At 28.2% G+C, this 23,797-nt stretch overlaps 2 protein-coding genes across 4 annotated transcripts; one reads left to right on the top strand and one right to left on the bottom strand.

The window, feature by feature from the left end:
- Window positions 1-3,529: 3,529 nt before the first annotated feature.
- On the bottom strand, window positions 3,530-8,816 carry LOC112779716 (IQ domain-containing protein IQM1). 3 transcript variants are annotated; one of them, XM_025824053.2, is made up of 9 exons: window positions 8,519-8,816; window positions 7,509-7,966; window positions 6,828-6,942; window positions 6,367-6,432; window positions 5,897-5,985; window positions 5,689-5,776; window positions 4,745-4,975; window positions 4,530-4,631; window positions 3,530-4,378 (listed from the first exon to the last, which is right to left on the bottom strand). In XM_025824053.2, exons 2-9 carry the CDS (start codon window positions 7,958-7,960, stop codon window positions 3,962-3,964), a joined length of 1,560 nt encoding a protein of 519 aa, XP_025679838.1. In that variant the 5' UTR covers window positions 7,961-7,966; window positions 8,519-8,816; the 3' UTR covers window positions 3,530-3,961. The 3 variants fall into 3 exon arrangements, with proteins under 3 accessions (XP_025679838.1, XP_072084001.1, XP_025679840.1); XM_072227900.1 differs by lacking the exon at window positions 8,519-8,816 and adding an exon at window positions 8,355-8,446; XM_025824055.2 differs by lacking the exon at window positions 8,519-8,816 and adding an exon at window positions 8,055-8,213.
- Window positions 8,817-11,971: 3,155 nt separating this feature from the next.
- LOC112777829 (uncharacterized) lies at window positions 11,972-16,440 on the top strand. Its single transcript, XM_072228226.1, has 4 exons — window positions 11,972-11,992; window positions 13,979-14,236; window positions 14,801-14,910; window positions 15,141-16,440. Exons 1-4 carry the CDS (start codon window positions 11,972-11,974, stop codon window positions 16,438-16,440), a joined length of 1,689 nt encoding a protein of 562 aa, XP_072084327.1.
- Window positions 16,441-23,797: the final 7,357 nt, after the last annotated feature.

Below are 23,797 nucleotides of genomic sequence, written 5' to 3' on the forward strand. Positions count from 1 at the left end.
CCCGCGGAGAACACGGGGAACGCGGGGAATGGGGATGGGGGCAATTATCTCCCCACGGCGGGGATCGGGGCGGGGACGGGGACAAAATTTGAGGGCGGGGACGGGGAGCAGGGAGGCATCCCCCGCCCCGGCCCCGCCCCATTGACATCCCTGTCTCAGTCCAACAGCCAAGCCCAATCCAAGAACAAAGCTGCAGCATCTGCAACCTCTACCAGCAACAAACAGTCCCTCAGCCAGCCATCTGAGAGGAAGAGACATTTTTTTGTCATACAAAGTAGTGCACCTCATGTCCCTCTGCAAAAGCGGAAGCTGATGGCCAAATTACCTCCATCTCAGTGGGGAAAGCATTAGGAGTTGCATGTCATCTCTTTTGTTATCTATGTCTTAGTAGTATGGATACAATGTTTGTAGTTCGATATTATCTCTTTAGTTCCAGAACATTGCTTTATAGACAATGATTTCATGACTGTATTTTGGTATTAAATGTTTCAACACACTTTTTTTGAGTGTTGCATCTCTGTGTTTTGTTACACTGTCAGGACATCCACTGTATTTTGGTATCAGGCCTGTGGAGGCCAATGGTTAATTTGTGTTTGTTTTCACTTCTCATCATATGAAATCTGCCATTAGTTAATTACTGCATTTTTAGGTACTGTGATCCATGCTTTTGTGCTTTACTCAAGAACAATATTTAGGCAACATTAAACACCACTTTACTTCATCAATTCAAACAAAATCAGACATGCTACACCCCTAAACCATTGTAACATCACAAATTACCCACAGACTCTACCCCCTACATTACAACAAATCTCATAAAATTCCCACCCTAATCATCTATAACCTAAGTGCATTCTATTTGGGTGCTTTAAGTTATATTGATTCTGCAGCAATAAGAACAAAAATCCAACCCAGCCAGCAATACATAAGGCAGCAACAACCCTAAGCTTTGTTTCCACCTCCTTCAATCTTGCCTTCAACTTGGTTATCTTCCTCCTGGTCCTTGCAATTTCAACCTCCTGTTGAGCACCTCCAGTTTCTAGATCTGCCCATCGGAAGAAATCATAGCCATCCTGAACCCGATAGAAGCCACATAGACATCAAAAAATCCCAAATTCTCATACCCATAATCGCAAAGAGGAACAACACCGTACCTTATAGTATACGCAACTCCAAAATCTTCGTCCTGGGTTATCTTTCATGGATGAAGTTCGCAGAATCGGCCTCTCACCATGTCCGCAGAGCAACTCCTTCGCAGGTGAACGAAATCGTGAAGCTTTTGAACTCTGGGTTGCCATGGACGCTGTCTACTGAACCCTAACGCTGCTACTCTCCGTCGAGCTTCAGCAGAAGACATTGCAGTTGAACACCCCAGGCACTGCACTTTTATTCACTTTCATTATTTATATATTTATTCTTTTCTTTAATTTTTTTATTATTATTGATATTAATTAATATTATCATTATCTATTAAAACGGTTGTAACGGAGGCTAACAACCGCAGGGGTAAATTCGTCCGAGGGACGATTTTAATACAAACTAGAATCTTGGGGATTATTTTATTGCGAAAAAAAGGCCAAAAATAAAATAAACTTTTGGCTCCAATATTAAGGACCAAAATCGTACTTAACCCTAACTATTATCTAAAATGAATATAAAAACATAATTCATTCTTGCACCCTAAGATTTCCGTTGTTAAAAGATTGGACTATTCTCTTAGCAGGATGAGCAAGAAACATTAGTCAGGTCGCATGTTCTCCATCTAATCTGATTACCAGCTTTGACAATGGGAGAGGCCAAAGTCAGTGCATCTAATCTATTAATCAGCTTCAAACACGTAGCTAATAATTGAAGTTATGTAATTGTTCTACAATTCTAATCTAAACTCCTATTAACTTATCACTAAATTGGTAGTTAAATAAATAATTCAATGCATGCTTTCATATATACACAATTGTAGAGTTGAATGGGACTCCTGAAATCCATAATGATGGGTCTAATTTAATTTGGTGTAAGACAACTCATTCCTTGTGAATGTAAAAATTTTCTTTATTAAGTAAAATTCCCATGAATTAGGCACTAACAAGGGAAAATTACTATTTAACATGTGAAAAAGAAGATTAAAAATAATATTGTGTCTAGAATCATTGGCAGCACAATGAGAATTTGCCAATTTGGTCAATTCAGCTCATGACTATGAAGGGGGGTTTTATGTCATTATTGAACCAAGCAAAATGTTGATCCACTTTTAAAAAAAAAAGGTTTCTTTTTGGTTTGTCTTTTGGAAACATGAGCCAAATCTTGACTTTGATATGACTCAGTGAATTGAATGCAAATAAATAAGTCACATGTAACAGAGGCAGATGCAGGGTTCCAAGTTCCTTGTTGGTCTATGTTATTCGAATGTAGAATGTGAGACCAATTATGCGCATCACTGACGCAATCCCTAACTGCATGCGTGCTTAATGGCTACAATACTTACCTTCATGACAAAGAAAAGAATGGATAACTCCATTATTCTACTAAAAAAATGTGAATTATAAGGTAAAGTTGTAAAGATATAAATTTATAGATTTTTTTTTATGAGATGAGATAGTATTCGAGAAACTAGGGCCTATACTTTGAATAATAATATAATAAAAAATAATTACAAAAAATTTATATTTTTCTCTATACAACTTTAATCTGTATAGTAGAGTGCTCCCTACTAAAATCGGATGAATTCATTTTTTTGTATCCACGGTCTTTTTCAACTCAACAACTAATGACTATTCTGTCGTATATCTGAAGTTTATTTAAAGGTCTGTTGCTGTTTAATGAATTGTTGCATGCATAAAATAGAATTTAAATTTTCGACACTTACTTAAACAGACGACTAAGACGAGTGAGATGGCCACACGAGGAACTCAAATTGGTTGGATGAATTCAATTTAATCGATTTTAGTATTTCACACATAATCTTGTAAAAATCGATTGAATTCGTTCTTATTTAGATTGGATATTATTAGGTTTCATCTTACAAATTAATTTTAAACGGATTAGATAAGTTTAAATCTGAGTTAAAAAAAAAAGGTTTTTTTTGGTGACTAAAAAAAAAAACTTGATCCAAAACTCACCTAATTAAATTTTAATTAGTTTAATATATTTTTTATTTAAATCCAAACCAAGTAACTAACCTCTTAGGAGTTCTCTATTTGGCTAAGAATTGCATAAACAAAAGATATCTGTAAATATTTATGTATTATTTTATTTGTTTATTTAAAAATTTTTAAAAAATAGAAAAGATATTTTTTCACTAATTTGCATGTGCCATAATATAAAAATTTTTGCATAGTCAATTAATTAAATTTAAACTTTGAAATGCCTATGCAAGTAATGAGAAAGAAAATAAAATAAATTATATTTACTAAAAAAAAAGGATATTATCAACCCCTTTCATTAATTTATGCACCTATTTAAAACTAACCATTTATTTGGATTTGAATGGAGTACTTTGAGGCACAAATTAGAAAAACCAAAGGAATAGTAATGAGAGAAAAGTAATTTACATATATTAAATTATTAATTGGCTTACAAGTATGGAAGATTAACCCACCTCCTACAATACAATTTGGGGAGAAGGGGAAAAATGATACAGTAGAAGCCGAATGACCAAAACAACTGGCCAAGAAAAAACCAAATAAAAAAATCTTGGACCATCAAAATAAAAATAAATAAATAAAGGAAAAAATAAATCTTGTGTGGTTAGATCCTGTGTTGTATAAGATTTATGATCCTATTTTTCTGTACTAAATCTTATGGTCCAAATTAGAAGATGGTTATTGATCACATTATGCCTCAAAAATGATGAATCACATAATGTGAAATCCTAACATATATAGAAGTTAGGAACTAATTTTTTTGGTTTTCTACAATATTTTTCAATCCGACAAATTAAGAACTAATCTGTCGCGAATCGAAATTAATTTATGGGAGTAGCATTTACCCTTGGGCTTGGAAGACCCATTTGTGCAAGTCTAGGGGATAGATGAACTTTTGGACTTGGTCTTGGAGATGGAATTGGAGCTTTAAGGTCAAACTTTCCATGGTTGACTCTTGGTGAAAAATTGAGTTGTTCAAGTGCCCTAACTTGGAGATTAGGAGGGTATTCTCTCACACAACCAATTCTAGGACCAACTCCTGTGGTCCATTTATTACCCAATAAATTCTTGCTATCTTTGGGTTTTGAATCTTCAACATTGGTACCAAAATGACCCACATTTTCTTGATTATTACAATTATTGTTGCCATTGGATGAGTCATCACTTGAATCAACATTTCCTTCTTTGGACTTAAATTGAGGTGTAGAAGGTGGGACATCATCATCAATTGCATATTTCTACAAAAACCCATCAAATTAACATTAAAAGGTTATGTTTAATTAAATTCAACAATATTGTGCTTGGTGACCTCAAATCAAAAGACCAAAATGAAACCAATGTCTATATACAAACAAAGGAATTTGTCTCAATATGTGATTTATTATTCACCTTTACATTTGTCATGTCCACATTATGTTCCATCAAGAATCCTATGAATTCCTTGAAATTCTTCTCTGTAGGGCGGTAATGACCACTATAGGGCCAAATAGCCTGCATAAATATATAAGAATTATCATCAATTATACTTTTATATCATCATAACATTTATTAAAAAAATTAGAGTTAATTTAAATGTATACAAATAAGTTAGATGTATATCATACATGGAGAACTCCATTGTGGACAACCATTCTTCCAGATGCAATTGTTGCACCACCAGCTAGAAAACTTGAATGCTGAAATTGACCTTTTTTCTTCTCACCAACATACAAAATTCTTGATGAACTAAGAACAAATATCCACTTTGATCCCTCAGCAGTGTGAACAAGCTCTTGGCTTTTTCTATAAATAAGCTTCCCTCTATTCAGAGTTACTTCATATGCCTCCCTCTCTTTCTGCAATTATAAGCAAGAAAGTTATTATATTAAATCTCTTAAATAAATAAATGAATTCAGCTAACATGTGTTTTTATATTAAAATTATTATTAGCAAAAAATTTAAATATTTTATTTTAATAAATAAATAAGATATACATTAAAAATTTAAATATTATTTCTTGCTAACAAAAAAATTCATTAGTAATCTTAACATATATTTTAAAAACACACCTTAATTAAATCCTTAAAAATTACTACTAAAATTAAAAAAGAATTTATTTGCAACTAAAATGCATAACAAAATCATTTGTTTCCTTGAAGCACTCAATACAAATGTCATCATGTTGTTATTAATTAGCTACTCTTAAGTTTTTGTACCTAAATTAATTGAATAGTCAACAAAGCTAGTCTTCTGACTCTTTTCCCAAGCACCAAATAGCACTCTAGAATTGACCAAGCATTGCTTAGTAAACGCACTCAGCTTCATCAATATAAAAAAGTGACATAATAATAATACTTAATTGCTTTGATTTGATAAATTACTAATTAATGCAAAAGTTTTATATATCACTCAATTATATACTACTTTCATTAAATTAATTAAAAGTTACTGAAATCAGACTTGTGGTTACACGTGATTAGTATGTAATATATATATATATATATATATATATATATATATTTGTGGCATTGAGAATTTCATGAGGTCAAATAAGTGATGAACAACTTACTGGTCCAAGGTACTTTATGCATTGCTTATGTAGTTTACTTCTTGGGCACTCCTCAACATTTACTTCTTTTCCATCCCCAATATCCAACCTTCATTTCACCAATATACAATTATGAATTAAATTACAAAGTTAATTAACTTATCACATAATAATAATAATAATAATAATAATAATAATAATAATAATAATAATAATAATAATAATTTACCAGTAGAAAAACGGTTGTGAACTCTGGCTGTGAAACCAGATGTCATAATATAAGTGTAAGTTGTGGCCATAACGATGACGAGGATCAATCTGCAAAAACAACATCAACATCATATTAATGAGACAAAATAGTTAAAAAATAAATAAATTACTTTTTTATTTTTATAATTTTATTAAATTTGTAATTAAAATTTTATATATTTTTAATTAAATTGTATATTATTTCTAATTTTGTAATTAATTTTGTATATTATTAATTTTTTAAAAATGTTTTTAAACTAGTTTTTTAATAGTTTCCACTTAATAAAATATACTTGTTTTAATTTGTAGTCAAATCTTAATGCTTAAGCTAATAAGTAATAAGCATTGACCAATACCAAAATAGAATAATATAGTATTAGACTATTAGTATATATGGTAAAGTGAATTAAAAAGTCATATATAAGTAAAAGTTTGGACGTATGAGCTTACAGCTTCAAGCCAGTGCCTTAGAGCCAATTTTTGCGCCTTATCATCTTTGCATAAACCCTTTCCCACCTACCAAAAATGGAGCATAAATTTATATTATTCATAACTACATTAACAAAAGAGAAATTATGTCGGAAGAGAATGAAAACTTTGAATTCTTTTCTGTGGTCCCAGTCAAATATATAATTGGGATTTTATAGAAAAATTCCGGACCCACATTTTTTAAAAATAAAATAAATAATATATTCTCTTAATAATTTTTTTAATTATATTTTAAGTTTCTAAACATTGAAAAATTTTTATTTATTTATCGTCATAAAAATAGAAAAAAATAAATAAATAATTGTTTATCTTAAATATGATGATAATTTAAAATATATAAAAATTCCTCATGAAAAAAGAAAGATATTATTATAGTCATGTGACAAATTTATTCAAAGATTCTTAGGGGTTATAATATATACCTTAGCAGCCATGGTCCTAGCCCTTGCCCATTTTGAAACAGCTGTTTCCGATTTATCAGAGTCAAAGTGTGAGATTGAGCATCGATTCAGAGCAGCAAAGTCCAAAGCTTTCCACCTACAATTTTTTTAAACAAAGTAATATTAATAATATGTTCTATATTCTTCATTAAATAGTAGTAATTAATCATGGTTCTATATATATGTCTCTCCTATCAAAATATATATAAAAATCGAATTAATAAGTTTTTATTCACTTAATTATTTTTTGTCAGACTGTGGTCTAATAATATAATATTTAATATATATCATATCATTATTATAAATCTAAATGAATATATTTATTAGAATATGCAAGGCTTTCATGAATTTTAATATCCTATATATTTATATCATTAAAAAGTAAAAACATTTGGCTCTTATTTTAAAAACCATCACATACTCCTTTTGCTTTTATATATAATTGTTTATTTGTATAGAATAGTATATTAAAAAATTAAAAAATAAATATATTTAGACACAAAATATTTAGGGTGGAATCATATTTTTTAATATAGCACTGTGTCTAAGCAGACAATTAGTTAGAAATAGGAAGAAGATAAAGAGTATATATTAATATATGTTATAAAACACTTAAAATATTGAAACTTTACCAAAATCAAGATTAAAATATTGAAACTTTACCATAGCTCTTCACAAATAACAGCACAATCTGCAAGATTTCTTCTGGTTCTGTAACTCTTATAAACTTTCTGAAGCTTTATTGCAGCAACATCAAGCTCCCTAATTGGCCTTGGTGATGATGAGAACCAAAATTCTGATTTTGGGACCAAAATTGTTGGTTTTTGCTCATTATTATTTACAATAATGCCACCACCACCACCTCCAACTCTATTCTCATTTTTTGAATCATCACAATGATTCTCTGATGGGAGTAATAAGTACTTGAATGAGAATGTGGTTTGAAGTTTCAAGTTCCCAACTTTTCTTCTCTTCAAGCATGTTGTAGATTCTTCAGAATTAACAACTTCATCTTCATCCAAATCATTCCTTTGGGGTTCATAAAACTCATCAAAGTTTCTTCCTTTCTTGAAGCTCATTGTTCTTTCCATTGGTCTCAAAGTAACCATTTCCATTTTCCTCTGCAGAAACATTTAAACACAAGACACTTAGAAAATTTTCAAGCAATGTTAGTTTGCAATTTAATGAGAAGAGTTGTGAAGTACTAACTACTAACTAAACACATTGAATGCACCAAATTGAAGAAGGAAAACTTAGAATATATAGTAGCATTATTGTTTACATGGAATACAATTCTTTTCCAGAATTTGTCAAATTATGAAATATATACAATACAATAATTCTCAGAAAATTCAATAAAAGAACCATTCACTACCCCGTAAGATAAGTAAATCAAGAAGAAGAGGAAAAATCAAACATGACCAAGTCAATCATTAGAATGAATAAAAAAATAAATAAACATTAATGGCATTCGACCAACATCTTAATTAAATTGACAGCAACTCCTACCTCTAATCTTCATCACCCCATGATTTAATTCTCTATTAAATAATTACTCATTCTTTGATCATACCATAATGTTGAAGCTTTAGGTGACACGTATTATAATAAGTCATGTGAGGTTTTCAAATTAAAAGAAAAAAGACGAAGTGGCAGAAAGAGAGGATAATCACCTTAGAAATTATACCAAGTCAGAATATTGTTCTGTATGTATGATTCACTTTTAGAATACAAATTAAATGGGGATTGGTTCTATGTTTTATAATGCACGAGTTTGGAATTGGAAGACATATAAAAAGGGTTGGAATAGAAGTTCACTTTCTTGAGTTTGTAGTTTCAAATACGCAAGAGAACAAGACATTGCAGAAAATTGGTTCCCTCTTTGGAATTTTGTGGCACCAATGAACAGGTTTTTGTTTGAATGGAAATTTGTGTAAAGTTCTTAATTAGTCCCACTAAATGGGCTGTTTTGAATATAGGGAAAATTGAAAAATGAAAAAGAAATTATAGTGTGACTTAGCTTGTAGAGCAAGTATTACACATAATATAATATATAATATAGAATTTAATTTTGATGTACGGTCATATGTGCAGCTAATTACGTAATACTATATCAGTCAAAATAACTATTTTTCACATTGACTGCATGAATAATCATTCATAAGAACATATGTGATTGTACGACTGTATAAAATACTTTATATTATTAGTGCATCAAAATTAAACTCTATAATATAATATAAAATAAATAATTAAATTAGTTCTCGATAAATTTTAAATAAAATATTTGGTTTCTATAAATTTTTATTCTTTACAAGTTTTCGAAAACTATTTTTATTAGATAAATTGATCCTTTTTGTCGTTTTGAATAGACATTAATCAATAATTATATTTTTTAGACATAACTGTCTTATAATAAATTTATCAGAGACTTATTTATAAAATTATATATTAAAAATTTGATTAAAGCGACTAAAAACTAATTTATATGACGAGAATAATTATTAAAAAATTTTATTAAATAGAAATTTATTAAAAATTAAAATATCTTATCTAAATTATTTTTAGGATTAATTTGAATATTTAGTTTATAATATAATATGGTTTCGGTAATAGTGTTTTTATGAGTATGTGAAAAGCTTATGGTGTACGCGGAGATGTGAAATAATCACACAATCAGTCAAACTTAAAAGCTTAGAAAATAAAGAGTTAAAATGAAGACTTTGTTTGTTCATGATGGCATTTTCTTTTCACAGTTACTAGTGTAAGAGTGATGGAGAAAGATGTTGATTGAATTGAACTGTGTGTGTGTGTGCGCTTTTGGGAAGTTAAGTTGGTGAAAGATGCTGATTAAATAATTGAACATTAGTAATAATTAATATTTGTGTGTTTGCTTAATTTAATTTTGGGTTAAGTTGGAGAGAGATGTTAGTAGTTGAATTGAACACTAGTAATTAATGTGGAGTGTGTTTGCTTAATTTAATTTTGGAAGGTTAATAAGTTGGAGAAAATATATTGATTGAATTGAACACTAGTAATTAATGTATTTGCTTAATTTAATTTTGGAAAACTAGAATATAGTTGGTTTGTATTTGTATTTTTTATATTTTATAAAAAACTAAAAAATAAAAATAAAGAATATTATAAATAAAAAATTAAAATATAAACCAAACTCACCTTTAAATTTGGAGTCAATGAACAATGTTGTATTGCAATATATATTAGTATTACTATGCATGATAGGAATTTTGTAACTAATATTTTTAGATATTAACCAAATTTTAGTGTAACATTTAATTATTAGAATTCATGGTATTTTTTAAACTTTTAAAAACAGGAAAATTCGCAAAAAATATATTATATTTTTAATATTTAAAATATATAATGCGCAAGAGATGTATTGTATATATTATTATATTAATATTAAATATACAATATACAGAAAGCATATTAATAATATATATAGTGAGACATTTTTAAAAATTTAAAAAATCTCATAAAATTTAATAATAAATTAGTCCATTAATAAAAATAATCAACATCCAAATCATTTAACAAACCAAGTCCAATCAAATTGTTATAAACTAATTCACCTCCATACGATACTATTTTTAACAAATTTTTTATTTAACGTGCGACTATATATAAAATTATAAATACATGCTCTTCGTTCTCTATGTTCCTTTCGTTCTTTGCATTCTCTTCGTCGTCGTCTTCTTCATCTCCATCTTTTTCCTTATCTTTCTCTTTTATTATTGTTATCATCACTACCACCACCTTTATCTCATTCTCCTCTTTATTTTTTCATTTGAATTTTTTCTATCTCTTCTTTTTTTTTTCTCCCTCCTCCTGCTCCTCCTCCATCATTATTGTTATCATCATCGTTATTTTCTTCTTATATGTATAACAAAAAGAAAGAAAGAAAGAAATAAGAAAAAAATGTAGCATTAAAGAGTATATTTTTGTGCTTTTATAGCAAAATTTTGGTATAAAAACTAAGAAACTTATGTGCTATTGTTAAGAAATTTCGGTGTATTTATATTCTGATAAGTTCTACATAATTCAAAACTCTTCCTCTCTCTCCTCATCTTCTACTGATTCTTCTTCTTCTTTTTTAACATCATCTTTTTTTTTATTCATTTTTTTCTTGTTTTACCTTCTCAAGTTTCTTCTTGTTTTACTCTCTTAAAAAGAATAAAAATAAAAAAACCAAACAAAGAAGAAGAAAAAACACATAATATTACAAAATTACTAGAAAAATGATGAATCTACATTCACTCAACTAAAAGAAAGAAAGAAATAAGAAAAAAATGCAGCATCAAAGAAACATTTTTGTGCATTTGTAGTAAAATTTCGGTGTAAAAACTAAAAGCTTTATATGTTATTAAGAAGTTCTGCATAATTCAAAATTTTTCATATTCTTCCTCCTCATCTTTTATTGCTTCTTCTTCTTCTTTTTCATCATCATCATCATCATCTTTTTTTTTCTTATTTATCTTTTCCTTCTTATTTTACCTTTTTAAGTTTTTTCTTGTTTTATTCTCTTAACAAAAATAAAAACAAAAAAACAAATAAAGAAAAAGAAGAAACACATAATGTTGTAAAATTATTAGAAAGAGAATAAACTTATGTTCATTCAACTAAAAGGAAAAAAGAAATAGGAAAAAAGAAGAGGAAGAAGAAGAAAATACAGCATTAAAGAAGACATTTTTGTACTTTTGTAGGGCAATTTATATATTTAAATAAAATGTATGAATCATTTACCCAAATGTGCAAAACAGATAGTTGTTACGTACTTGTGCAAATTTCGTTATTATGTAAACCGTGGGAGCCAACCACGGTTTCTCATTTGTACATAAACCGTGGCTGGCAGGGACAGTTTACGTGTTGGATGAAAATAAGCATAAACCGTGGGAGCCTACCACGGTTTATGATTGCATGTAAATTTTCATAAAACCTTGCTACCAGCAACGGTTTATGAAGGAGTGGGAATTGACATAAACCCTTGTAGCCTACAACGGTTTATGAGGAGTAAACATATATATATATATATATATATATATATATATATATATATATATACATGTGGGTGAGATTCAAGTTGCATGAGAGAGATCATTATCATAATGGCAAGTGAGGAGGAGAGTGTTCTTGTCCTATTGCTAAATTTTAATTTTCTACTTTAAATAAAAAAATTAAATTTTATAATTTAAGAAAGTAAAAATTAAAAAAATAAAAATTAATCATTTAAAATTTTTTATTTTTCTAAAAATATTTTTTATTTTTTATTTACCGGATAATAATACACCCGGACTGTTGACTTTTTTTGTTGCTGGACTTGTTCACAAATTAAGAATAAATTAATTTTAAAATTTTTTTATTTTTTTTGTTTATTTGATATTATTGGAATTTTTTATTTTTTAACTGTTAGAATTAATTTTTTTTAGATTAAATATAAAAAAAATTTACGAATTTGTTGTTTATTAGATATTATTGAATTTTATTTTATTTTTCTATTTTAAATAAAAATATTTAATTTTATAATTAAAAAAATAAAAAATAAAAAATTTTATTTTTTAAAATTTTAAATTTTTCTAAAAATATTTTTCTGATTTTTTATTCACCGGATAATGTTATACCCGGCCTATTGACTTTTTTTTGTTGCTGGACTTGTTCACAAATTAAGAATAAATTAATTTTAAAAATTTAAATTTTTTTATTTTTTTATTTATTAGATATTATTGTTATTTTTTATTTTTTAACTGTTAGAATTAATTTTTTTTAGATTCATATACATTTTTAATAGGGCAATTAATTCTAACAGTTAAAAAATAAAAAATAACAATAATATCTAATAAATAAAAAAATAAAAAAATTTTAAATTTTTAAAATTAATTTATCCTTAATTTGTGAACAAATCCAGCAACAAAAAAAGTCAATAGGCCGGGTATAACATTATCCGGTGAATAAAAAATCAGAAAAATATTTTTAGAAAAATTTAAAATTTTAAAAAATAAAATTTTTTATTTATAAAATAAAATCCAATAATATCTAGTAAACAATAAATTTGTAAATTCATTTTTTTATATTGAATCTAAAAAAAATTAATTCTAACAGTTAAAAAATAAAAAATAACAATAATATCTAATAAATAAAAAAATAAAAAAATTTTAAATTTTTAAAATTAATTTATTCTTAATTTGTGAACAAGTCCAGCAACAAAAAAAGTCAATAGGCCAGGTATAACATTATCCGGTGAATAAAAAATCAGAAAAATATTTTTAGAAAAATTTAAAATTTTAAAAAATAAAATTTTTTATTTTTTATTTTTTTAATTATAAAATTAAATATTTTTATTTAAAATAAAAAAATAAAATAAAATTCAATAATATCTAATAAACAACAAATTCGTAAATTTTTTTTATATTTAATCTAAAAAAAATTAATTCTAACAGTTAAAAAATAAAAAATTCCAATAATATCAAATAAATAAAAAAATAAAAAAAATTTTAAAATTTTAAAATTAATTTATTCTTAATTTGTGAACAAGTCCAGCAACAAAAAAAAAGTCAACAGTCCGGGTGTATTATTATCCGGTAAATAAAAAATAAAAAATATTTTTAGAAAAATAAAAAATTTTAAAAGATTAATTTTTATTTTTTTAATTTTTACTTTCTTAAATTATAAAATTTAATTTTTTTATTTAAAGTAGAAAATTAAAATTTAGCAATAGGACAAGAACACTCTCCTCCTCACTTGCCATTATGATAATGATCTCTCTCATGCAGCTTGAATCTCACCCACATATATATAGATGTTTACTCCTCATAAACCGTTGTAGGCATGGTTCTGAAAACCGGACCGGACTGGCCGGTTCAACCGGAAAAACCGAGAACTGGTTATCTGGCCGGTCCGGTTAACCTCCAAAACCGAGTGGCAAAAAACCGGTCAAAAAATCGGTCGAACCGACGGTTAACCGGCGAACCGGAAGAACCGTCCGGTTTTTTGACGGTTCAGTGGTTTCGAAATTCAGAAGCCAAACGACGTCGTTTTGGCTATTTTTTTTAAAAAAAAAAAAAAAAGGCATACGCGTTAACCAGTTAACCCTAACGAAGCTAACCCTAATCAATCAGCCTTCAGCCACCCACCAAACCCCCGAAGCTCTCAGCCAGTCAGCCTCCTCCCCTTTCTTCCCCCCTCATCCACCAAGGCCACCATTGCCACCGCCCACCAAGCTCCAGATTCCAGCAGCGCTCCTCATTCGCGACCCAGCATCGCTCCCCATTCGCCACCCAGCAGCGCTCCTCAGCAGTCGCGACCACCACCGCGTTGAGCCCGCCTCCTCGTCGCCGAACCTCGACGAGCTCGCCGAGCCCGCATCGCATTCGCCGGTAAGACTGGTTTTCTTGTCTTCTTGATTTTGAACATGCTTCCTTCTAGCTCGCCTGTTCTGTACTTCTGTTTGAAAAAAAAAATAACAGGGCATCTGATTCTGTTTGCTGGTTCATGGATAACATGCTGCTCTTAATTTTTGTTTTTGATTCTCTATGCTGCCTGTTCTGTTTGCTGATTCTGTTTGCTGGTTCATGAATATGCTCTATGCTTCTGTTTGCTCTATGCTCGACCATTCTGTTGGATTCTGATTTTTGTTGCTTCTGAATGGAAATTGTTTTAAATTTTTATTTTACCTGAATCAGTTGATTTCTGTGACTGTCAAGCTGCATGAAGTTGATCTATGCTGCCTGTTCTGTTTGCTGGAATCTGGAAATAATTTTTGATTCTCTATGCTGCCTGTTCTGTTTGCTGGAAATAGTTTTTGATTCTCTATGCTGCCTGTTCTGTTTGCTGGAATCTGGAAATAGTTTTTGATTCTCTATGCTGCCTGTTCTGTTTGCTGGAATCTGGAAATAGTTTTTGATTCTCTATGCTGCCTGTTCTGTTTCTGATTGTTTTAGATGGAACAATCACAAAGTAACTCACAGCCACAAGATAATGCTGCTCAAAATTCTCAAACTGGTTCATCTAGAGGTAAATCTGATCCAGCTTGGCAGTATTTCACAGTGAGGTATGACAAAAATAAAAAGGCTCAATATACATGTATTTTCTGCTTGAATACTTATAATGGAGGGGGGATATATAGAATGAAATATCATCTTGCGAAAATCCCTGGACAAATTAAAGTTTGTAACAAGGTAACTGAAGATTTGAGCTTCAATTCAAAAGGCTTTTGGAGGAAAACAAAAAAAATAAGGCAGAAAAAAGAAAATTTACATCTGAGTGTTATGATGTGGAAAGTGAAAGAGAAGCGGAAGAAGAGGGTGAAGCACCTAATCCTGTACAACCTCCGGCTCCTGCAACAATGGGAGACAAAGGAAAGAGAAGAGCGATTGCTGCTACTCCAATTGGAAGTTATTTTAAGGAAAGGACTACGCCAGGCTCTCAACCAGCTTTGAAAAGTGTCTTGGCCAGTGAACAAGTTAAACACAAGGTTAAGTTGGGGCTTGCAAGATGGATCATTGATGCACGGATTCCATTCAATGCAATTCAATCGCCTTACTTTCAACCTGCCTTGGACGGCGTTGCTGCAATTGGACCTGGTTTCAAGGGACCGTCGTATGACGAAATGAGAGTTCATTTGCTGGCCGATCTTAAGAAGGAGTGTCAGTTACTTGTTGAAGGTTATAGGAGCTCGTGGAAAAGGACTGGTTGTACACTGATGGCAGATGGCTGGACTGATCAAAGGCAGCGTACGTTAATTAATTTTCTAGTTTATTGTCCTGCTGGTATGTCATTTGTTAAGTCTGTTGATGCTTCTGATATGATAAAAACTGCCGATACCTTGTTTAAATTGTTTGCTGAGGTTATTGAGTGGGTTGGGTCTAGTAACATTGTGCATGTGGCTAGTGATAATGCTGCGAATTATGTATCTGCTGGAAAACTCATTCATGAAAAGTATCCAAACATTTTTTGGTCTCCTTGTGCTGCTCATTGCATCAATCTTATCTTAAAAGACATAGCAAGTCTTCCTCACATAGCTGACCTTGCCTCTCGTGCTTCAAAAGTGACTGTCTTTGTTTACAATCATATGATTTTCTTGTCATGGCTTAGAAAAAGAAAAGAGTGGAAAGAAATTGTTCGACCAGGTGTAACACGTTTTGCTACTGTTTTCATTACTTTGAAAAGTATATATGATCATAAACAAGACTTGCAAGCATTGGTGATTAACAAATATTTCACTTCTCATAAATTATCCAAGAGTGTCAATGGGAAGATGGTTAGTTCAATTATCTTGGATAGTAAGTTTTGGGAGGATTGTTTTACTACTGTTATGCTTGTTGGTCCTCTAATTAAGTTATTGAGGCTTGTTGATGCTGATGAAAAACCTTCTCTGGGTATTGTGTATGTGGGCATGCAAAGAGCCAAAATTAATATCAAGACAATGTTTAGAAATAGGAAATCTGCATACACACCTTATACAAGTATCTTGAAAATGCGGTGGGATAAGCATTTGAAGCGTGACCTCCATGTAGCAGCATACTTTTTGAATCCAGATTACTTCTATAGTGAGGGGTTTGTTGAGAAGCAAATATCTTGAGGTCTTTGCTTGATTTATTTGATATTGAAACTCTTTGCGATGACTCGGTTGCCGCAATGCAAGAGATACAGTTGTATCGAGATCGAAAAGGAAGTTTTGGAAGGGAAAGTGCATTGAAAGCAATTAAGAGACTTGAACCTGGTAAGTATTTATATTTCTATGTTCAATTTACTTTGAATGTTTTTTAAATATTGAATGAGAATTGATAGTTGAATTTCATATTCTGGTAGGTGAATGGTGGAGGCTACACGGTGGGAGTGCTCCTAACTTGCAAAAAATGGCAATTCGTCTTCTTCATCAAACATCTTCATCATCCGGCTGCGAGAGGAACTGGAGCCTCTTTGAACAAATCCATTCAAAGAGGAGGAACCGATTAGAGCATCAAAGGCTAAGTGACATTGTTTATGTCACTTATAATCTACGCCTTCAATCTAGAATGCATCGCAAGAAGAAGAATTATGATCCAATTGACATTCAAAGCATTGACACAGTAGATTTTTGGGTAATGCTGGATGAAGAAGATCCTGAATTTACTAATGGAGACATTGAAGGCATTGAAAATTTAATCTATACGGATAATGCTATGCCTTCATATCCTACAGGTTATTGAAATAGCAAAACTTGTTTCATTTCCTCTCAATATCCGATGTAAAGTTCTAACTTTAATTTTTTCTTGGTTTTCTATTTTATTTTATTAGATGGAGGAGATGTGGAACTTGATGTGGATTTCCCTAATGTTGCTGATTCTTCAAATACAGCATCTTTTGGTGGTACTTCTGATGATGGTGGCTTTGGATTACCTGTTTATGATGGAGATGTTAGAACACTTAATGATAATTATGATTTTTGATGAGTTGCATCTTTGATTAGTTGAAAACTTGTTAGTAATTGTATCTTTTGAATGTAGAACATTATGGGTTTGTCATTATGTACGTTTTATTTTTTGTTTAGCTATAAACTTTGATGTTTGAAGTTGTTTGTGAACCTCTAATATTAAGTAATGGATAATTTATTATGTGAAATATTAAATTTTATTAAGTTAGAAATTATTGAATTTATATACTTAAGATTATTTTAAGTTTTTTAATAATTTTATTTAATATTTAATTAAACTGGTTGAACCCCGGTCGAACCAGTGAACCATTAAACCAGTGACCTCACCGGTTCATTGACCGGTCCGGTTCTCGCAACCTTGGTTGTAGGCTACAAGGGTTTATGTCAATTCTCACTCCTTCATAAACCGTTGCTGGTAGCAAGGTTTTATGAAAATTTACATGCAATCATAAACCGTGGTAGGCTCCCACGGTTTATGCTCATTTTCATCCAACACGTAAACCGTCCCTGCCAGCCACGGTTTATGTACAAATGAGAAACCGTGGTTGGCTCCCACGGTTTACATAATAACAAAATTTGCACAAGTACGTAACAACTATCTGTTTTGCACATTTGGGTAAAGGATTCATACATTTTATTTAAATACGTAAATTGCCCTAAAATTTAGGTATAAAAACTAAAAAGTTTATGTGTTATTATTAAGAAATTTTGGTGTATTTTTATTCTTATAAGTTCTATATAATTCAAAATTTTTTCTCTTTTTCTTTTTTATCTTCTACTGCTTTTTTTTCATTATCTTCTTTTTTTTATCATTTTCTAATAATTCTTTTTGTTGAATTCTCTTAAGAGGAATAAAAAAAATTAATGTTGCAAAATTACTAAAGAAAAAAAGAAGGAAAAAAAATACAACAACAATAATAGTAATAAAAGAATGATGATAGAAAAAAAGTACGCAAAGAAAAAAAAAATACGAAAAAAAATAATGATATGTTTATATTAGTAAAGTACGCATGTATGCGCTACGTATAATAAAATTAGTTTTTATTGAATTTAGACTAATATGATTAGTTAGTTGCCAAAAAAAATTTAAATGTGTTAATCAATATCTAAAAAAATATATGGAATTTTGTTCTCTATGTCACCGACAACTACATCTTTGGTAGGTGTTCACCGAATATTTTGGGTATGGAAATTCTCAACTTTTGTATTTATAAAATTAGAATAATCTATTAAAACTCTAATTAATGTTAAAAAAAAAAAATGAAATGACCAAAAGGTCCTCGAGTAGAAATGTCTTACAAAAGTTCAACCAATAAAAAGTGTTGTGATGTGTCACCACTTACGTTTGTCATTCCATTTTAATACCTGTGAGACCTTTTTTAATATTTAATAATAAAAAAATTAATTAAAAGTAATAAAAATTATTTTATTTAATATTTATTAATTATTATAATAATTAATAAATATTAAATAAGACACATTTTTATAATATTTTTGTTTTTTTAATAAAAAAGTTTGTATAACTGTTTTAATTAGTCTTATTAAAGGGTAGGGCTGGAAGTGAGTCAAGCCAGCTCATAAGCTAGCTCGAGCTCGACTCATTAATAGTTCGATAAGCTAAGCTCGTGAGCTAGTGAACCAAATTTGAACTTGAAATTGAGCTCATATTAAATGAGTCGAGTTTGAGTTTGAATAAGTTCAGCTCATTAGTTCGTGAACTGACTCGATTATATATATATATATATATATATATATATATATATTAATGATATGAATTATTTAAAATTTTTTATTTATTTTTTACATATAATTTTGATGTAAGATATAAATAAAAAATTTATAATTTATTGATAGATAACAATAAATAAAATTGATCTTTTTAAATATTTTTTAAAATATATAAGTTATCATTTATTGATATAGAATTATAGATTATGTATTTATGTTTCTATTATTTGAGTCAGCTCATGAGCTCAAGCCAGCTCGTGAGCTTTCGGTGAGCCGAGCTTAAATTTAAGAAATAGGCTCGATTGTTAATGAGTCGAGCCGTGAGTCAAACTCAATTTTTGTGAGTCAAATTTGAGTTTGGTCTAGTTCGACTCAACTTGGCTCACTTTCAGCCCTATTAAAGGGACACAAAAAAGATTAATCCTATTAAATGGGTAGTTTTGAACATAGGAAAAATTGAAAAACTGAAAAAGAAATTGTACTCTGACTTAGCTTGCAGAGAAAGTGTCACATACACATAGGCAATTATTCTGGAATCATTTCAAAATTTTTGTATATTATTGTATGATAGGTTTGTTTTATATATATTTTTAATATATGAAATAATTAGATATTATTAGTTTAATATATATAGTTAAAATTTGGCTAAAAATAAACTTTTAAAATATGTATTAAATATATTGTAAAATTATGTAAGTATATATGTTTCAAACTTCATAATCTCGTAATAATAGAAACGATGTGATAAATTAATTAGTTAGGATTCAATTTTAATATAATATTTTATATTCAAATAAAATATTTAGAGATATTTATTTGAGTATGTGAAAATGTTATGATGTACGCGGAGATGTGAAATAATGACAATTAGTCAAATTTATAAGCTTATTAGAAAATAAAGAATTAAAATGAAGACTTTTAGTTTAGTTCATTATGGCCTTTTCTTTCACAATTACTAGTACAAAAGTGATGGAGAAAGATGGTGATTGAATTGAACACTCGTAATCTGTGCGTGTGTTTTTGCTACAATTAATACGCGTCATAGGAATTTTGTTCTATTAGTCAAGACAAGTACATCTATTGTATTTATTTATTTATTTTAAACAGAGCAAGTACATTAAATTTAGAAATAATATATATTATATGAAAGAGTTTTAAGTATATCGAAAAGAAGAGTGTTAGGAGGTTAGTAATTTTTGTGTTTTATAACTATTAATTGGTCATTAATAGTAATTTTAATAGTGTAAGATTACATCCAACGGTAAGAGATCACTTATTTTTTTTTTTTTATGGTTAAGTGCTAGCTACAAAACACAAAAGTTGCTGGCTCTCTAGACTTTTTCTATCGGAAATACCGGTGTTCCAGTTGTTTTAACTGTTAATCTAAATTATAATATATATATATATAATATATTAATTAAAATTAACAGTTAAAACAACTGAAACACTGATATTCTTTACTTCACTTAAAATTTTTCCTATATTATAATGAGTTTAGAGCAAGTACTTTATACATAATAAGTATATCTATTGTATTGTATTTATTTATTTTTTAATATATATTATTGAAATGAGTTAGAAATAATATATATATATATAATTTATTAAAATAAAAATAATTTAAATATTTTATATAATTAAAAAATATTAAAAATAGTTAAAAATTATTTTATATTTTAATATTACTAAAATATTAAAATATTATTGTAATTATCTAAAAAATATTTTATATTTTATATATATGTCGTGTTTTCGTATTTTATAAAATTTTAAAATTTGTGTATCTGCGTATCTCGTATTATGTCATGTCATATATCTGTGTCTGTATTTATGTATTATAGGTCAAATTAGTCTTTAAAAAATGAATTATTTTTCAAATTTATTTTTTAAAAAATTTATTCATCAAATTGGTCTTTTAAAAATATTTGTCAGTTGAATAATATTCAAACGTGTGTCTGCGTTTTTTTTTTTTTTTTTTTTATGTCAAAAGTGATCTATAAAATAAGCAAGTAAATTTTTTTCGCACAATAATGTATAAACTATTATTTGATATATTAGGAGGGTATACGTGAAATTGTGCTAATGAAAATTTCTTTGTTTTATTAATAGAAGAGTAGATAAACAAATTGATTTGCATACTATACTTAGTTTTTATCCTAGTTGATGGCTTGTACTTAAAAATTCCAAAACATGCATTAAGTATTTAATAATATAATATAAATAATAAAAGAATTTTTTTATATATGTATGTATATATATATAAGGACAATATTAGAAAATCAATATAATTTATTATTTTTGTATTTAAAAGTACTAGCTAAAAAATAATAATAAATTACTAAACTAAAAATATTAAACTGTTAACTAAAAATATTGATTAATATAAATTAAAATTGTTAACTTCGACCCTTGGAATTTTTTTAAGTATGTAAAATGATAGCTCAATATATGAAGATATGAATCAGACAATAAAATCCAAACACTGCATGAAACATCAAACATTGTGTTTCCCTGGACCAACGCATGCTGTGCAATCCTTTTCATATTTCTAAATTCTAACGTATTGAATAGGATGTGATTTTGTGGAAAGTCATGAGAGTTGAAAAGAACAAGTCTAAATCCTTCCAATATGTTTTTCTAAGCAGTCGTTAAAATATAGGTCGACAATTTTTTTCGTTTTAATTTTTTTTTCATATAAAATCGTCTTTAAAATTTAACTTGATTTTAAAATTGTTTTTATTTTAGAGACTAAAATTATACAAAAATGACGGTAAAAACAGAAACAAAAAAAAATATTAAAAACAATTTTTTTTATCTATACTTTAAAAATTAAAATTGTATTGAACGATTTTTCTAATAATAATTCCTTTTGTTTTAACAATTTAATTTCTAAGTAATTTTTTTGTTTTATTTGGCCGTATATGTTGCTCTTAAGTTTTGTTGTACTTAAAACATTTTAACAAAAGCAATTAAAAAAGATGCAGTCCTTCTTAAAGAATAAATTAAGTTATATTCTTACATCGATCAATAGCTAGAGTTTGATATAATCATATTAAAAGAATTGAAATAGATTGATTTGAATTTCGGTCTCTCACTCTCTTTAGTTATATTCTTTATGAATTCTCAAATAACTAATTTAGTAATTTATAATATCTATATATCTATAGATCACTTTATTTTGTATTTATTATATTATATAAAAAATAATTAATAAAAATGAGGCTTAAATCTTGATGGATACAGTATTTCTGCCAAAATGTTAGTAGTAATTGTGGTGACAGGGTCTTTTCTATAATATAACTTATATTTTTTTAGTTTTTAAATAAAATAAAGGCATAAATATATTAACTAAATATATTTAAAAACATAAAAAAGCATCCAAATTAAAAAAATTATAAATATTTTCTAACTTTAAAATGAAGAAACAAAGTATTTTTTCATGATATTTTATAATTGACAAGTTAATAATTAATCTATCATAAATTAAAATTCTACTTAAAAAATTATTCTTAGGCCAATAAATAACTGCATATCCAGAATAAGATTCAAGTGAGTTAATTGTTTGACTAATCCAAATTGGTTTAAACGAAGAAACATAGTTAATAATAAGGAAATAAAATGAAGAAGAATCACGTTTGAAGAGTATATACTACATCATATCCAGAAATCTAATTTAAAAAGAGATATTAACATTGTGTTCATACAAAGGTAGAAATTTATTTAATTTTCTGTCTCTGTTTTTGTAGTATCTACGCCGTTTGAAATAAGTTGTTGAAGTTCAACGCGGTTCATGGTTATGGTCCTCATGGGACTATTGAAAGAAGAAGAACATGTTTTTCCATTAAGAAACAAATAAAGAAGAATGAAACAAGTGCCCTAAACAAAACGTAAAACCGTTCAACTGCGACAACGACCTTGACTCTGTTGTGTCTTGTGTGCACTGCGAACACAACACTCAACACACACCGTCCCCTGTGAAATGTGAATAATATTTTTGTTGTTTTTCCATGAATCCCTGTCTGTCTCTCATGAATCATGAATCATCATTTTTACTATTTAATTATTTAATAATGTTTACGAAATAAAAAAATAAGTTAAAACAATCCAAACTTATTTTATTTAATATTTATTAATTATCGTTATAATTAATAAATATTAAATAAGTTTAATTTTGATACACTGTGCTTTACATACAATTACATTCATTTTTTTGAATGATAATTTACTTGATCAATGTGAAAGCTAGATACTAAATACGGCAAATTTTAGTTATTTTTATTGTCCCCTAATATTGAAGCAACTATGAACTATCAAGTGGGAAATTTATACATTGTTGCGACAAACTATGTAAGTGACATGATTGTTTACACACAGTGCTTTTTGTCCAGCATTATTGATACCTCTCTAGGAAGTTTTAACTTTTAACTTAAGTGCAAAATAATTTAACCATCATTACATATCAAAGTGATTAGGGAAGAGAATAGACCAAGTAGAATTTTAACAATTTTATTGGTTAATAATATAAAAATGGTAAAGAATAATTCTTTTCAATGTAAAATATTTTAGTCATTAAAGCTGGAAATGAATATCCTAAAAATAGTTTTTTTAATAAAAAAATTGTTCTTACAATGTTATTATAAAAAAGAGAAAATACCACTTCCATCTTTTGTAAAATAGACATTTCTTTCCACCTTAATTTTTAAAATTTTTCTCTTCAAACTCATTAAAAAATTGTGTTAACTTTAGAGTTAACCCCCTTTTTTATCAATAATAATAATAATAATAATAATAATAA

This window comes from Arachis hypogaea, chromosome 19, assembly GCF_003086295.3.
Source record: "Arachis hypogaea cultivar Tifrunner chromosome 19, arahy.Tifrunner.gnm2.J5K5, whole genome shotgun sequence".
NCBI classification, from domain to species: Eukaryota; Viridiplantae; Streptophyta; class Magnoliopsida; order Fabales; family Fabaceae; genus Arachis; species Arachis hypogaea.

What these genes read in the sequence shown, in the direction of transcription:
- LOC112779716 (XM_025824053.2), bottom strand. Translation starts at nt 7,960, where the DNA reads ATGGAAATGGTTACTTTGAGACCAATGGAAAGAACAATGAGCTTCAAG. An exon ending in TCCACAATGGAGTTCTCCAT is followed by an intron (nt 4,632 to 4,744) that starts GTATGATATACA and finishes ATATTTATGCAG; the next exon opens with GCTATTTGGCCCTATAGTGG. An exon ending in TGGACATGACAAATGTAAAG is followed by an intron (nt 4,379 to 4,529) that starts GTGAATAATAAA and finishes GGGTTTTTGTAG; the next exon opens with AAATATGCAATTGATGATGA.
- LOC112777829 (XM_072228226.1), top strand. Translation starts at nt 11,972, where the DNA reads ATGGCAAGTGAGGAGGAGAGT. An exon ending in AGCCCGCATCGCATTCGCCG is followed by an intron (nt 14,237 to 14,800) that starts GTAAGACTGGTT and finishes TGATTGTTTTAG; the next exon opens with ATGGAACAATCACAAAGTAA. An exon ending in TGGCAGTATTTCACAGTGAG is followed by an intron (nt 14,911 to 15,140) that starts GTATGACAAAAA and finishes TGATGTGGAAAG; the next exon opens with TGAAAGAGAAGCGGAAGAAG.